At 32.3% G+C, this 16,050-nt stretch overlaps 1 protein-coding gene across 1 annotated transcript; it reads right to left on the bottom strand.

Moving 5' to 3' along the window:
- Positions 1 to 8,151: 8,151 nt before the first annotated feature.
- LOC120075100 (NADP-dependent malic enzyme) lies at positions 8,152 to 13,238 on the bottom strand. Its single transcript, XM_039028272.1, has 20 exons — positions 13,091 to 13,238; positions 12,556 to 12,752; positions 12,318 to 12,438; positions 11,932 to 12,006; positions 11,291 to 11,442; positions 11,105 to 11,210; positions 10,934 to 10,999; positions 10,710 to 10,805; positions 10,538 to 10,609; positions 10,354 to 10,437; positions 10,161 to 10,259; positions 9,954 to 10,001; positions 9,812 to 9,865; positions 9,627 to 9,725; positions 9,439 to 9,528; positions 9,271 to 9,348; positions 9,110 to 9,184; positions 8,916 to 9,006; positions 8,623 to 8,751; positions 8,152 to 8,523 (listed from the first exon to the last, which is right to left on the bottom strand). The coding sequence occupies exons 1-20, from the start codon at positions 13,118 to 13,120 to the stop codon at positions 8,435 to 8,437; spliced, it is 1,851 nt and encodes a 616-aa protein (XP_038884200.1). The 5' UTR covers positions 13,121 to 13,238; the 3' UTR covers positions 8,152 to 8,434.
- Between the last annotated feature and the right edge of the window lie 2,812 nt (positions 13,239 to 16,050).

Raw genomic sequence — 16,050 nt, 5'->3', positions numbered from 1 at the left:
AATAACCGTTATGTCCCTATAGATACATCTAACTCCTTAAGTACCACTGATCCCTCTAATGACATAAGTCATAGTCCTACTATGACTGAGTTCTCTCTTCCAAAGAGAAGTTGTGGCCACTATGTTCAAGACCCGGAATCAGCCCTTAAGGGAGCAATCTATCAACTTACTCCTACTTCGGGGAATTAGTGAATTCCATCTTGTGTAACTGAGTTCCCAACTCCCAAATCAGACAAGTCTCCAAAAAGATAGGCATGTTGAGTTGGCAATCTGGCCACTCTCACCCATACTAATCAAAGAACCGCCCTCAAAGGCAGGAGTTCCCAAAACACTCAAGATTGAGGTCATGTCAACTATGGTCGTTTATGTGAGATGTAAGTCTCTAGTATCAACGACGTTATATACAGAGACTAGTCATCTCGTGGTCTGGTCTTATAAAAACATTTTGTATAGGACACCCCTGCGTGCATGTTTCCACATGAATGGTCAGGATTTACCATATATAGTAGTTCACAACACTTGCAAACCTCTACAAAGCAGACCATATCCATAGTGTCACCAGGATCAAGTATCCCTCCTTAATTCTTCTACTATAGACCTATTTAAGTTATCACTTAAGGCATGATCCACTTGTATATCTCATATACATGCTTAATTTTACATACGATAACCATGGAGCTTTGTTTATTGGATATGAATAAATGCCAGATAAAATAAATCTTATTTTATTCATAACAGATTACAAACTACGAGACTTCGGGAGAATTAAGACACCAATTCCAACACCTTTTTATTTCAACTTTCTCTTAAACCCATTTTCCATTCTAGTATGTGTTGTTTGGTTGTTGCAATATACTTTGTTTCCTTCTTCCACCTCTAACCTCAGCTTATTCCATCCATATAAGGTATGCTTCCTTCTTTCCTTATAATCGAATTAATACATGTCGCTAACATTTTCTTATTTTTGTTAGGCCCTCAACCATTATTCTACCCCCTAATTGTGGACTGTCTTCACCATCACTCACTCCAAACATAAACAAAGGTATGATCTCGTATATTTTATAACTACTTCAATCGTATTAACATATACTATCACTATGGTCTAACTGCACTTCTTTTTCTTCCGTGTAGAGCCCAAGTTAATCGAACATACCTTTCGTAACTAGTTTGAGGTTCGTAAGTTTTAAGTTCAAAATGATCTTTATTATTGTCTATTCTTTCTTTCTTCTACTTGTTAAAGACTGATTACTTCAAATGTGCATTATGGTTATGTATTTTGGACTTGTATGTTGGACATTTTCATACAGTTTCTCTCTTGTGAGAATGTGGGATTTTTTTTCCCTCTGTTTCTTGAAGAAGACTATGTCGAACAAAAAGTTATTAGGAAAAATATTATCTTATATTGTTAAATTTTGAGTTGCATCAATTTAAATCTTCATTTATCAAATGAATTACTTTCAATCATAAGTTTTATCAAAAGTATATTCATTTACATCTTCCATTATCAAAAGTATATTATATTATAAACTTAGTATCAAACTTATAATTTTGTTAATTAAATTCCTATATTTTCACAAACAAATGAATTAGAACTTATAACTTTGTTAATTAATTCTGATGTTTTCAAATATTAATCCAACATTAATTCTAATTGTTCACTTTATCAATCTATATGTTTTGAGTGATTTTTAAAATAAGTCTAAGAAGTATTAAAAATACATTTATGAGAAGTCATTTTTATTTTACGGTTTAGAATGTACAAATTGAAATAAGTTTATAACTATATTTTTATTAATAGTGAAATAAAAGTTTGAAATGTACAAATATATTAATTATTAATATTGAAATAAGTATACTTTTATTATCAGTGAAATAAGTATACTTTTATTAATAGTGAAATAAAAGTTTGAAATAAAAGTTTATTAATAGTGAAATAAGTTAGAAATGTACAACCGAAATAAGTTTATAAGTTTGAAACTATACTTTTATTTATAGTGCAATAAATGTTTGAAATGTACAAACATATTATTTATTAATAGTGAAATAACTATACTTTTATTATCAGTGAAATAAAAGTTTTATTAATAGTGAAATAAGTTAAAGATGTACAAATTGAAATAAGTTTATAAATTTGAAACTATACTTTTATTTATAGTGCAATAAACGTTTGAATATACAAACGTATTATATATTAATAGTGAAATAACTATATTTTTTTATTTATAGGGATGTTCTTACTTATATACTTTTTAAGTTAAATAAAAATGAAACGGTCTTACAATAAAATTTGAGAATTAACTAGACACATGAAAATCCAACTATGGGAAGTACTATAATACTTATGTTGATTTCCGTCACTATTACGTTAGAGACATTTATAATGTGTCAACTACCATACGTAGTTGCACACTTTAGTTTTTTATAGGTAGTAATGGGTTGTATGCGGGGGTCCTTATACTATAACCTCTACATCCTACCTCCCCAAAAAAAAATCATTCACTTCAACATTGATTACTGGTATTGACTACACGTTGATTACTGGTATTGACTACCTATGTCCTGAAATTATAGGTAGATGGGAAAACACAAATTCTATGTCGTTTTCGTTGGTCGTATCCCAGGGATCTACCTATCCTGGCACGAATGTCATGGACAAGTCAATGGGTACAAGGGGGCATTATACAAGTCCTATGAAACATTCGATGTAGCGGAGCACGCGTATAGGTTTTACAATACAACGCACATTGGACAAGTTAGTGACCGGGGTGTAGGACAATGTAGTACAATTATTACAACTGTAATAAGCTTCGTTTTTGGGATGATCTTAATGTATACTTATAGTCGGATATGAGAGATGTACTGAGTTGTCACGACTTGTCATTTTGTAATTAAACCGAAGTTCACTAATCATAAGTGTAATCATCCTTTCAGGATTTACATACTTCCCCCATTGCTCTAGTAAGATGGAGACTATTCAGGAGCTGTTTAAAATCATAACAAGTATTATTGAGTCTCAAAGAAAATTATTCTTCACTTTGGCAATGTTGCTTAACAATAATAGAAGGAATTAACAGCCAGCGAGCGTTAGAACTGCATCGACAATTGACGTTCTTTTTCCTCATTTACGATAGTGACCTGGCATGTCGTGAGAGTACTCTGATGGATAGAAGGACGTTCATGATTTTATGCAACATGATTAGAACGATGGGATGTTTGAGCCAAGTAGACGTGTTGGTATTGAAGAGATGGTGGCAATATTCCTACATATTCTTGCGCATGATGTGAAGAATAGAGTAGTACGCATAAATTTTTTGAGATTTAGCGAGACGGTTTCGAGATATTTCAATACAGTTCTTAAAGTAGTAATACAGCTATACACAGTGTTGTTGAAAACCCCCGAACCAATTACAAGTGCATGTACCGATGGACGATGAAAATAGTTTAAGGTAGAAAAAAGTTCCAATACCGTTCTATAAATGCATCCGAAATAAATTATGCTGACATCTTCTCGAATTATCATGATTAAACAATTTCAACAAAATTTTCTGGGGACATTAGACGACACGTACGTGAAAGTGAATGTCAGTGTTGTAGATCAACCATGATATAGGACGAGGAAGGGAGAAATTGCCACAAAGGTTCTTGCCGTGTGTGACCAAAACGGAGAACTCATATTCGTTATGCCAGGCTAGGAAGGATCGGCCGCCGACTCTAGGGTTCTGAGGGATGTAGTTGTGCGACCGCACGAATTGAGAGTTCCAAAGGGTATAAAAATCACTCATGTACATAAGCAACATTCAGTTACTCCATTAATAGACATGTGTTACAATTCCGAAAATGGTACAATGTACTACTATCTATGTGATGCTGGCTACCCTAATGCTGAAGGATTTTTGGCTCCGTATAGAGGGGAACACTACCATCTCTTAGACTGACGTGGAGTGGGCAACACATCGACAACACCGAGAGAATTTTTCAAATGAAATATTCATTAGCAAAAAATATTATTGATAGGGCATTCGGATTTTTGAAGGGGGATGTGAAATTCTTAGGGGCAAATCCTTCTACCCGGTACAAATGCAATATCGAACGATAACTACGTGTTGCCTGATTCTCAACTTAATCATAAGGGAGATGGGGATCAGTGCTTCACTTGATGATTCGTTGTACGAGAATCTTGCGTCTGTTGTTACAAAGGGAAAAAATATTGAATTTATTGAGACTTCGGACGAATGGACCAAATTTAGAGATTATTTGGTTGCTAAAATGTTTTCTCAATGGCAAAGATCATGATTAATTTTTCTGAAGAAAGACATATTATCTATTTGTTGAACAATATTCATGTGCTTCATTTATCTCGTGAAAATTTTTAATTCGACTATTTCAATCCATGGTTTTAGTTTTTTTATTTTATAACAAGTCGCATGAAGTTGTTTAATTTTCAATAATGTCTTTACGATGTATACATGGATGAATTAGAATGGCAGACGATGGAAAAAGATCGAAACATACATTGACAAAAGTTGAGGACACTAGGTTGGTCAATGCTCTAACTTCTTTGGTGGAGTCCAGTTGGAAGTCTGCTAATGGGACCTTCCGACCAGGATATCTACAACACTTGGAATGCATAATGGAGGAGAAGTTTTTGGGGTGTGACTTAAACGAGAACACTATCAAATGTAAGATTAGAAGTATGAAGAAACAATATTCGGCAGTAACGGAGATGTTAAATTAATCAGGGTTCGGATGGAACGAGGAGTTTAAGTGCATTCAGGTGGGCAGGGAGATCTTCGACATCTGGGTTCGAGTAAGTTTTTTAAAATATTAAACAATGTACACCAAACCTGTTTTTGTATAGTTTCTAATATTGCTCTCATATACGAATGCAGAGTCATCATAACACGAAGGGATTGTGGAATAAGTCATTCCCCCATTATGATGAACTATCAAATGTGTTTGGGAAGGATAGAGCAACCGCGCACTATTGTGAGCCACCAGTGGTGATGGCGTCAAATTTGTTCCAAGAAATAGAAGACGAGATTCGACTAGGGTCACAAGAAACCCAATTGCCTAAAGATGCAATGGAAGAAGATCAAGGAGATATGTCCACGGGGAGATCAAGTGTACCAGATATTTCCACCCGCAGAGCGAGCGTATCAGCGGAACCATCTAAAGGGAGTAAGAGGAAACTACTCACCTTCCAGAATGAAATGATCAACATCATGCGATCAACCGCTGATATGCAGTCAGCGCACATGGGTAGACTCGTTGCGTGGCAAGCCGAGAAATATGAGATGGAATTTGGATGTCAGAAGGAGGTAGTTCAAACCATATATGGTATTGAAGGGCTCACTGAGGATGATAGATATGATCTGATTGATATCATTAGCACGAACATACAAAAAAACAGACCTCTTTCTAACTGTACCAGAAGACAAACGACTATGGTACTGTACATGCCTACTTGCTCGGACCCACTAGACTGACCTCCTAATATTTTAACCTCGAAAAACATATATTTTGTGAATTTTTTTGGAAACGGTCACATGTTCGGTCGGTTGATATTATTTTTATGATCTTCTGAAAAATGTTACTGTACTACATCACATTCTCACCATCATAATCAAATGGAAGGTAATTATCCTATGTACAATTTTAGTTCCAGATATATTATCCATATTATACAAAAATAAATGGTTAAGTTATCCAGTGTACGTGAAATAATAATGTTAAATTAGCAAGATTCAATATATATACATACAATATTTCAATTCATTAATAATTGGGATAATTACCTTCAATATATATACATACAATATACAATATACCAATTAATTCAGCAACAATATGAAATATATTTTGGTGGTATGTTTTACAGATTGAAGAGAATTAGAATTATTATAATTTTTTAAAAGAATATATGGAAAATAATCTATTATGTTCTACAAAATGAGATAAAAATTTGATATTGTCCCGTTTATGTCATAAATGATGTGAGAAAATAGATGTATAGTTGAAAATTAATTAACAATAGCAAAAACTAAAATATAAAAAATAAACAGAAAAAAAAATAGAACTAATCTCATTCACAAAAGAGTGCATCAAATACCTTAACTCAACTCAACTCTACACTCAAACACAGACTTCCAAACTCAGTTCAACTCAACTCTGACGAAACATAGACAATAATTACCAACTCAACTCAACTTTTCACAACAAACACAAACAATTTAACTCTCTAGATAATAATTACCAACTCAACTCAACTCAACTCAACTCTATGCTTTTATCACGCCAAATGCCCCTTAAATGTTCATGAACCAAACATATAATTTAACTCTTTTCTTTTTGCTTTTTAGATAATGCCCAAATCCATATCCACTCGATAATTACTTTGATTAAGCACTCAATATCCTTAACCTATGCAACTCTGTCACTCTAAGACAAAAATATTGAGTTTAGGCCACGTTTATCAATACGTAATAAAAGTTGGCGTAATCGTAATAAAATTGCATTGATAGATCAATTGTAATGGGATATAATTGCAAATGTAATTGGATTGCTTTTAATCGCGTTTACCTAAAATTATGAATTTTGTCAAATTAACTGTTACCGTTATGGTTTCCTTTACCTCAGAGGGCCAAATCATAATTGTAACGATAGAGATAATAGTATGTGTCAAAATTCATAGTTTTTTTTCTCTGAAATAGTAACAATAATGGTAACCATAACCCTAACTATAACTATAAACATAACGGTAATGGTATCCAAAGGACATAATTTTCAAATGTAATCGGATTGATCACTCTCTGCTCGTCAATCGGTTTGCATTTTTTGTTTACAGATTTGGACGTGAACCTCATGTGTCAATGCAGAACACAAGTAAACAACATCAAATATAATCAAATCATGTCCACTTTTTACCATTGGATTGAGATAAACATGGCCTTAATTGCTTGAAATGAGCCATGAGTATTAAGACAGATTATTTGGATATGGGTAGGGTAGTTGTGTGCTTTGGCTTAATTCTTGATCTTGAATACAAATACTTCAACAGGAAGCACCCCCTTCACTTTATCCTTTTCCAATTTCCTTTTGATTAGAGGAGAGGAAACAAGGTTTAATGTCGATGTTGGATGGAAATTTCGAGGTTTTAATTTTATAGAAATGTTGATGGAAATATCATTAAAATATCAATGCCAATAGATATTTTTGAAAAAATCATTTAAACAAAAAGGTAAATATATTTATATATATATATATATATTTAATTTAACAAATAAATATGTTATGATTTTTTAACAAGTTCGCATATTTCTTATTTATATTATATTTACATTATTGATATTTTATTGCATATTTTCTATGTTTCGTAGATTTTCGTATGATATAATGGAAATATTGATGCACTCCTTGTTTCGATATCGAACCTATAAAAATATAGAAATATCAGCATGTCAACCGAATTTTAATATTGTGAGAGGAAATTACTAGATATTACAATTTTTCTACTAGAGGAAGGGATGGTAAGATATTTTTCGAAGTTTTCCATCAGAAATGATAACAAGAGGAAATTCTTGATGGTAGATAGGCTAAAAATACTCTTGAACTTTGTCCTTTATTTAAAAATTATCTACATTCTTTCAAAAGTTTCAACATTACCTTTAATCTTTCATAAATGTTTTATAATTACTTTTGAAAGAGAAATCCTTTAAAACTATGAATGAAAATTCAGATTTGAGGAATTGTGACAATATTCGAGCCTCAATTCATGCATGATATTCTAACAAATTTTTACTATTAAGATTCATGATGTAACTTTTGAAATAATATGAAAACTTTTGTAAGAAATGGCAAAGTTTAGTTGTAACTTGTGATAAGTATATATATGTTCTCTTGGAAAGTTGAAACTTTACTGTGAATACTTCAAATCAACTAGTCTTAATTGATCAAATATTTTTCTGAGATATAATTTATAATGTGAACATAGATTGTGATATTGAACTTTCTTCAAGGAGAATTTTTGTCAAGCATTTTATACTTCTTTGCTTATTCTAGGAAGGGAAAATTTCCCACAAGTCTTGAAAATTGAGTGAGAAAAGGCAATATGGAGGTGAAACTAAAGGACAGGAGTATGATTTTCAAATGGTTACATCATATCAAGCAGTCAATGGCTGCTCTATTCATTATTGTATTTGTCACAAATAATCTCATTGAATTGGAAATGCCTAATACATTACTCAATCTAAATAACAAATGAATGTTACATAAGAGATGAACAACTTCAGAAACAGAACAATAAGATAAAAGAAAAGCAACAAGCTCTTTTTAAGGCATGTCCTAAGCTAATGCCAGGACTAAAAAAAACAAATTACACATAACAAACAAACAAAAAATGATGGAAAATTTTGAGGGGTGAAACTACAATATTCGCTTAAAGGTAGCTACGGTAGCGGGGGCTGTACATGCAGCTCTCTGCAAATTTTACGAGATCTTTGGGTCGAGGAAGACGAGTAGCCAGACCTGCAATGTAATGACATATTGTTAGTGAACTTTTTCTGTCATTGGTTTCATCTATGAATGATTTTAAACACATTGTGAAGAAAATGGAGAGAAGCTTACCAAGTTCATAAGCCTTAGCAGCAACTTTAGCAGCAATGTTAGCAGATATCTTCCTGATGTTGGTAAAAGGAGGGTAAATCAATCCCTTGTCATAGTTTTCCTGACTCACGTGGGCAGCCAAAGCCTCCGCTGTGGAGAGGAAAAAAACCATTAAATCGAGCTCCAACACGACAACTAATACTCAACGAGCATTGGAAGGGGGAAGAGAGAAGCTATAGATATGCATATACTTCATAAAGAATGACAGACAACAAGCATCATTAGTTGGCTCAATTAACCAAATTTTCACTTACAGGCTGCCAAGAGCATGTCATCATGCACACGAATCGTCCCCGACATGATCAGACCCAAGCCAAATCCAGGGAATATGTAAGCATTGTTTGCCTAAATGACATTAGCAAGAGAAAAGCAAGCTCATAAGATCAAACCATGTTAAAATTGAATGGTTACTAGAAAAAAGAAATGGTTTTTGAAGTATGCAAGGTACCTGGCCAGGCACAAAAACTTTCCCGTCATATTCAACAGGGTCAAATGGACTTCCGCTAGCAAAGATCGCTCGGCCCTGCATATTTTTGGTGAATTTTTGTTATGATTTGATCTGCAAAAACAAAAAATGATGCCTGCTGTTTTGAAAGACTTGGATTGTACCTGGCTCCATGTATAGGCTTCTTCAGCCGTGCACTCCGATTGCGACGTAGGGTTCGAGAGAGCAAGGATAAGTGGTTTCTGCATAGCAATCGATACTCGAGTTAATCTTAAGTACTTCCTTATCTTAGAATTGAGGAATAGGAAAGTTAGAGGGAAACAAGGAAGAACCTCATTGAAGGAAGCCATGGCCTCCACAACTTCCTTTGTGAATGTCTTCCCAACACCAGATGTTCCTATCAACACTGTTGGCTTGATTGCCTAGATAATTTGAAGTTTTAAGATTTGGTTAGAAAATGGTCTCATATACTTAGAAAAATGAGTAAATAATGAAAGTATAATCAATATCAATTACAAACCTGGACGGCACCGTAAAGATCCTTGATAGATTCATGGTCATGAGCCCAGGGCTTCTTAAAATGTTGAAGGGATTCAAAGCGGGATTGAACGATTAGCCCCTGTAACAAATGGTTATAACTCTTTTAGAACGGGATTTAACATCGAGGGTAAAGGCACAATATTGAAGCGAGTCAGTCCAAACAACCTTTGAGTCCACAAGCCAAATCTTCTTGCGAGTCTCTTCAATTGGAGCTCCAGTCTGCCAAAAACAAGAAAAGTCATAAGCCATAAATGCATTTGATTGATTCAGAATAAATAAGAGAAGAGAAGTAGAAGTAGGCTCATACCTGTTTTGAAATCTCCAAAGCAATGAGCTCAGCTATACCAGTTCCAGCCTAGAACAGTCAAATGACAGAAATAAGAAACATATAATGTTGTGAATGAAAATTTTGGGGACAAGACAGGAAACTTAAGCAGATGATCCACCAAGGAAATATGTGCCAAAGTTGACGAACACAATTCAAAACACTTCAAAAATAACATTTTTAACTCACCTCTCCAGCTCCAAGGAACAAGAAAGTGTGGTCAGCTAATGTTCCTCCAACAAGTTTAAGAGCTGCAAGTAGTCCTGCTACGACGACAGATGCTGTACCCTAAATGTCGGAATGAGACAAACCATGTTAGAGAGCTACTCTTGAAACATATAGAAGTTAGGAGTCATCTGAGAGTGATGTGTTTGTTTCGTACTTGAATGTCGTCGTTAAACACAAGGTGTGACGAGCTATATCTTGAAAGCAACTCGAATGCATTGTGGTTTGCAAAATCTTCAAACTGTTTAAGAAGTAAGAAATGCTTAGTGACACATTGAATCACTTGTACATAATTCCAAGCAAAGTTCTATCCTACTGTTAAATTGAAATTGCCAAATAACCTGTATAAGGACTTTCTCTCCATAGTTCTTCTTTACTGCATACATGAACTCATCTAAAAGTTCCATGTATTCCTGAATGAAATAAAAAATAAAAATTGGTGAAAATGTTCGTGCATGAATGGATTGAAATCATGGAGCCAGGAGATGAAAAGGGAGCAAATGATTGTTTAACCTGTCCTCTGGCCCGCTTATGTCGAAGGCCAATGTAAAACTCATCGTTCAGAAGCTGTTCGTTGTTTGTACCAACGTCAATGGTGATTGGCAAGCACTGCACACAATACACAACTACAAACTTTAATCCTTGCTTGGCTTAGTACTGGCTTGAATTCAGATTACTGATGATAAACAAAGAGAGGCAGAGATTAACAGAAGTATATCAACTAAAGAATTGCTCACAGCTGAGGGTCGAATTCCTCCAAGTGCTGTATACAAAGAAAGCTTCCCCACAGGAATCCCCATTCCCTGAAAGATATCATTTTAACAAAATGAGAATATGGTACAGTAAACTAAAGGATAGAAGTTAAAATGAAGGTTCATCAGTTGAATGGAAGCAGTAAGTTTTATTACCTGGCATCCGAGATCCCCAAGGCCTAGAATCCGCTCACCATCGGTAACAACAATAACTTGAATGTTCCTTTCTGGCCAGTTCTTCAAAACTTCAAGAATCTTGCCCCTGGAAAGGTAAATTGTTGATTGTCAGTTCTGAAATAATGCAACTAATCATACATCATAAATGCTCATTTAGTGACATACTTCTCTTTCAAACTGATGAAAAGGCCCTGAGGTCGCCTGTAAATGCTCCCATACTTCTGGCAAGCTTCTCCTACTGTTGGAGTGTACACAACTGGAAGTAGTTCTTCAACGTTATCAATGAGAAGCTTGTAGAACAGCCTTTCATTTCTCTCCTGCAAGATCAAATGATAGTAGGCATGAAGGAAAATTTTCAGTATGGCCGAGTAGAACAGCCTTTCTTTAGAATTTTGAACAGAAATTGGAACTAAGAATTGTGAGATAGTAAACTAGAACGAAAATTTAGATCATCACATATTTTAAGAAACTGCAACACCGTTCCAAGTTTCAATTTCTATTAAAAATCATAAACAATTTCAACTCCAAGGTAAATTTGAAACATTTATCAAAGATCAAGCAATCTTACAACTTTTGAAAGAGAGGATATTTTTAAACAAAAAGCATGATTTAAAGACACTTTTTTTTATAATATAGCCTAAGAATTTCATTTCCAAAGATAAACCCCACATAGATACCCCAAAGTCCAAACACCCCACATCCCTTATATCAGTGATACTCATTTCTTCCTCCTAATGATCTGAACTCATTAGGTGCAGAAGAAGAAACCAAACAGGAAAATTAACTGAGTGAAGTAAATATTAAACCTGAAGATCCATCATGGCAATATATCTGTGTAATGGAACTTCATAGTTGCGAAGATTATGCATCATCCTCCTTTCCTGCTTCCCAAAAAAGGCATTAACATAGAACTCAAATCAAGACCATAAAGAAGAAAAAGTGTTAAGAAATCAACAACCCGAGATAAATAGAAACCATAAAACAGTAGAGAATTGCAAATTTACGTGAACTAATAGTGTGTTAGCTACATCCACAAACCGAGGAAAGAACTATTTATTATTAGAGATAAAAGATATCATATTATAGAGTCAGCAGCGCCAGTAAGGCTCAGAGTGCTAGATAACATATTCAAAACACTTCAATAAAAAGCAAGAAAAAAAAAAGGGTAGAACTAGAGAGATCTAAACTTTACCTGACGCCCTTGATCAAGAAGTGCTGGTGGCAACAAGCCACGCAAGTAATGAGCATCTCTTTCTTTTTCACTAAAGGCAAGCCCTTTGTTGTAGATCGGATCACGCAGTAAGGAATAACCACTAAAACAACAAAACACAGCCAAAAAATATGAAAGTTTAAAGTTAGAACAAATGCAAAGACAACCCCATAAAATAGAACATGTTTTTAGCAACAAAGATCTTCCTTAAAACCCTTACCTAGCAACAGAGACAGTCCAAGGAGTAATGAGCTGATCTTCAGTGGCATTATGTTCTCCATAAGCTTCTTCAAACTTATTGTCAATCTCTTCCATCTCCATATGAACACTACCATTGCTCATTGTCTTCTTCATTGAACTCTCCATTAATCCCAAAACTTCAATCTCAAATCCTCTTCCTCTACAAGCCAAATTTCTCTGCAAATGACAGAAAGCTAAAGGAGAAAAAAAAAGGCAATACAGAGAGAATGGAAACACACCCTTTTGAAAATACAGAAGGAATTTGGTGGAAATGGAAGAAGCAAGATTCAGCTTTTATAATGATTGAAAAAAGGAAAAAAAAAAGTGTAAAATTCTTTGCTTATTCTTGATTGAGTTGTTTTGTCAATGAATTATGGCGACAATGTGAAGAGCACAACGACCCACGTGGATTAATTGATTCAAGAATTCAACAAACCCCCCAAAATAAAAAAATTTAGAAAATTTAAAATAAAAAAATAAACTTTTTTTGGGGGGGCTTTGTGTTTGATTATTACCAAATACTGATGTCGGAGGAAGGAGAGCATATCTGTGGGAACGTGTATGAAAATAAAAAGTCAGATTACAAGAAGAAAAAAAATTTGCAAGGTTTCCGCGTTTCTAGAGTGAGAAACAGAAGGAAGGTGGTGACTGGTTGTGGAGAACTAAAGTTTCAAACTTTGAGGATTGAACTCAATTTCATTTTGGTCCCTCTTTTTCCCTCTAATTTCATTTTTGCCTTCAAAACCTTTTGTCGTTTCAGTTAACTTAGGAGAGTTTGGGACAAGGAGTTTGATTATTATTGTATGATTATAATAGTTTGTGTTTAGGACGTAAATTATTTTAATTTAGTTATAATAGTATATATTTAAGGTGTAAGATTAATTTAGGGGGCGTTTGGGACAAAACTATCATAAAACTATAATAACTTCTGCTTTCTACCGTAAATGTTATTTTGTAGTCCTCAATCAGCTACAGTCAACACTATTTCAAAACACTTATTTGCTGCCGTATTTACTATTTATTACAGCTTTTACTATTTTACATATCATTTTTTTATTATTCGCTACAGTGTTTACTATTTCTTTCTCAAATTAAAATAGTTTACACCTCAAACGCATACTAGTATAACCCAAACTAAAATAACGTACACCTCAAATACAAACCATAATAACTTAACTACAATAACTTAAACTATAACAACTAACTCTTTACCCCAAACACAATTTTTTTAGTTTGAAAAAGAAATAGTAAACACTATAACAAAAAATATATATTAAAAAAAATGATAAATGTAAAATAGTAAAAATTGTATCAAATAGTAAATACGGTAACTAATGAGAGTTCTAAAATAGTGTTGACTATAACTAATTGGGGATTACAAAATAGTATTTTACAGTAAAATTTACCTGACAACTAATATCTAAAAATTAGAAATACGTGACATTATTTATAAAGATTAAGATTGTTGATTACAATTCATTCTCATTTATAAAGATTAAGATTGTTGATTACAATTCATTCTCATTTTAATTGATGTGATTAAAATTATTGAAGAAGAAGAAGAAGAACTCCAATGGTTGTTTTGGAACCATAATTGAAACTTATCCCACAATGTAACATTATTCTGTATCATTGATTTTTTTACAGAGAAAATTATTTTCCAACTTTTGAAGGAAAAACCTGCTCAGCCCCAAATATTCAAAACAATGCATAATAGTCCTTGATGCTCCCAAAAAAGAGTTCTTTCTATGATTGTGTAGAATTGAACTTATATATATCAACTTTGCTTTTTTGAAAAATAATAATTAAGTTAAATTAGGTTAACTTGTTCGATCTAAAAAATATCATTAAGCATATTCATTTGCGTGTGACAATTAATTTTTATTTTATAACATTTTTTCAATATTATTAATTAATTTAGATCTGTCAAAGTGAGTATAGCTTAACAGTAATTAATATATATTTCTTCTCTTGAGTTCAAATCTTCCTACTCCATTTTTATATTATAAAAAATCAGCTTAAGATAATTCGAACAGAAGACTTAATCTAACCTTAGTCGGCCAAGAAAATTTAGGTATTTGTACTCACATCGTGAATTGTAGGTTAAAAACTTAAAATCTAAATTTACTTTACTTGTGATAAACTATTCTAAATAATATAAATTATCGCTATTAACTATTTATTTTCAATTATATTTACAGTAGTGTTTACAAGAAAAATATAATATGATGAAAAAATTGCCTATACAGTAGCTAAAGACGCTTGTATCCCTTCAATGCTTAAATCTAAATTTAAATTAATTGTACTTAAGAAAAAAAAATCCTTTAGATTTTAAAATTTTTATGAGTTAAAAAAAGAAACCTTAAATTTAAAACTTTTTTGAGTTAAATTGCAGGTAGAAAATTAAAATAGTTGTTGTTATCATTTATTTTATCTCAAAATTATAATTAAATTTTTTTAACTAGTCAATTTTTATACATCAATTATCGTGTCATTTCATTTTATTTTAACCCAAAAAATCACTCTAATGTAACCATTTTGTTTTTTTTAAAAAAAAAACTATTTTCTCTCTATTTATTACAATGATTTGCATCTTTGTTAAGTACAATTGTTAAATTCTTAGCCAAATTCTAAAAACAAAAACAACTTTTTAAAAACTATTTTTTTAGTTTTCAAAATTTAGCTTAGTTTTTAAATTATTGGTAAAAAGTAGATAACGAAATAAGAAATCTGAATGTGGAAGTAGTATCTATAAACTCAAAAACAAAAAACAAAAATAAAATGGTTACCAAACGGGACCAAAACTTTGAAAATTTAGGAGTATAATTGAAATCTATATCAAAGTTTATGGATATTTTGTATAATTTAGTATAAATTTTCTACTTAAATGACCTCCTCGAATGTTTAACGTAATGTATAATCTTTTGATGCTTCTAATAATAATAATAGTCATCGATTCTTTTTATGATCAAGTGTAGATTTGACCTTATACACATGCACTCACTTTTTTTAAGAAAAAATATTAATTACGTTTAACTATGTTAACTTATTCCTATTAAAATTTAATTTTGTTTAAAAAAAAATTATGTTAACTTGTTAAATATAAAAATTGTTAAGCATATTCTTCGCTTGTGGCAGTTAGTTTTTACTTTGATGTTTTTAATTAACTTGAATGTAATTTAAGTTAGTTTGGACATTCAACTTAAGCATAAGTAAAAAATTGACTTAAATATAAATTATATTTTAAGAAGTTTGAATTGCTATTCATTTGAACTTTAAAAAAAATTAAGTCTTCATATTCCTATTATGAAGAATTTGTATATTAAAGATTTAAAATCTAATTTCACTCGTGTTTGTAATATTCTAAAAATATATATTATTGCTACCAACCATTTCTTTCATTATATTTAAGTATTTATAATAAAAGATAATAGGATGAAAATCCATAACCAAAAAGAAAAAAAGTTTAACAACT

This window comes from Benincasa hispida, chromosome 4, assembly GCF_009727055.1.
Source record: "Benincasa hispida cultivar B227 chromosome 4, ASM972705v1, whole genome shotgun sequence".
NCBI lineage: Eukaryota > Viridiplantae > Streptophyta > Magnoliopsida > Cucurbitales > Cucurbitaceae > Benincasa > Benincasa hispida.
The sequence above is the reverse complement of the archived record's forward strand: the minus strand, read 5'-3'. Positions and strand labels throughout refer to the sequence as shown.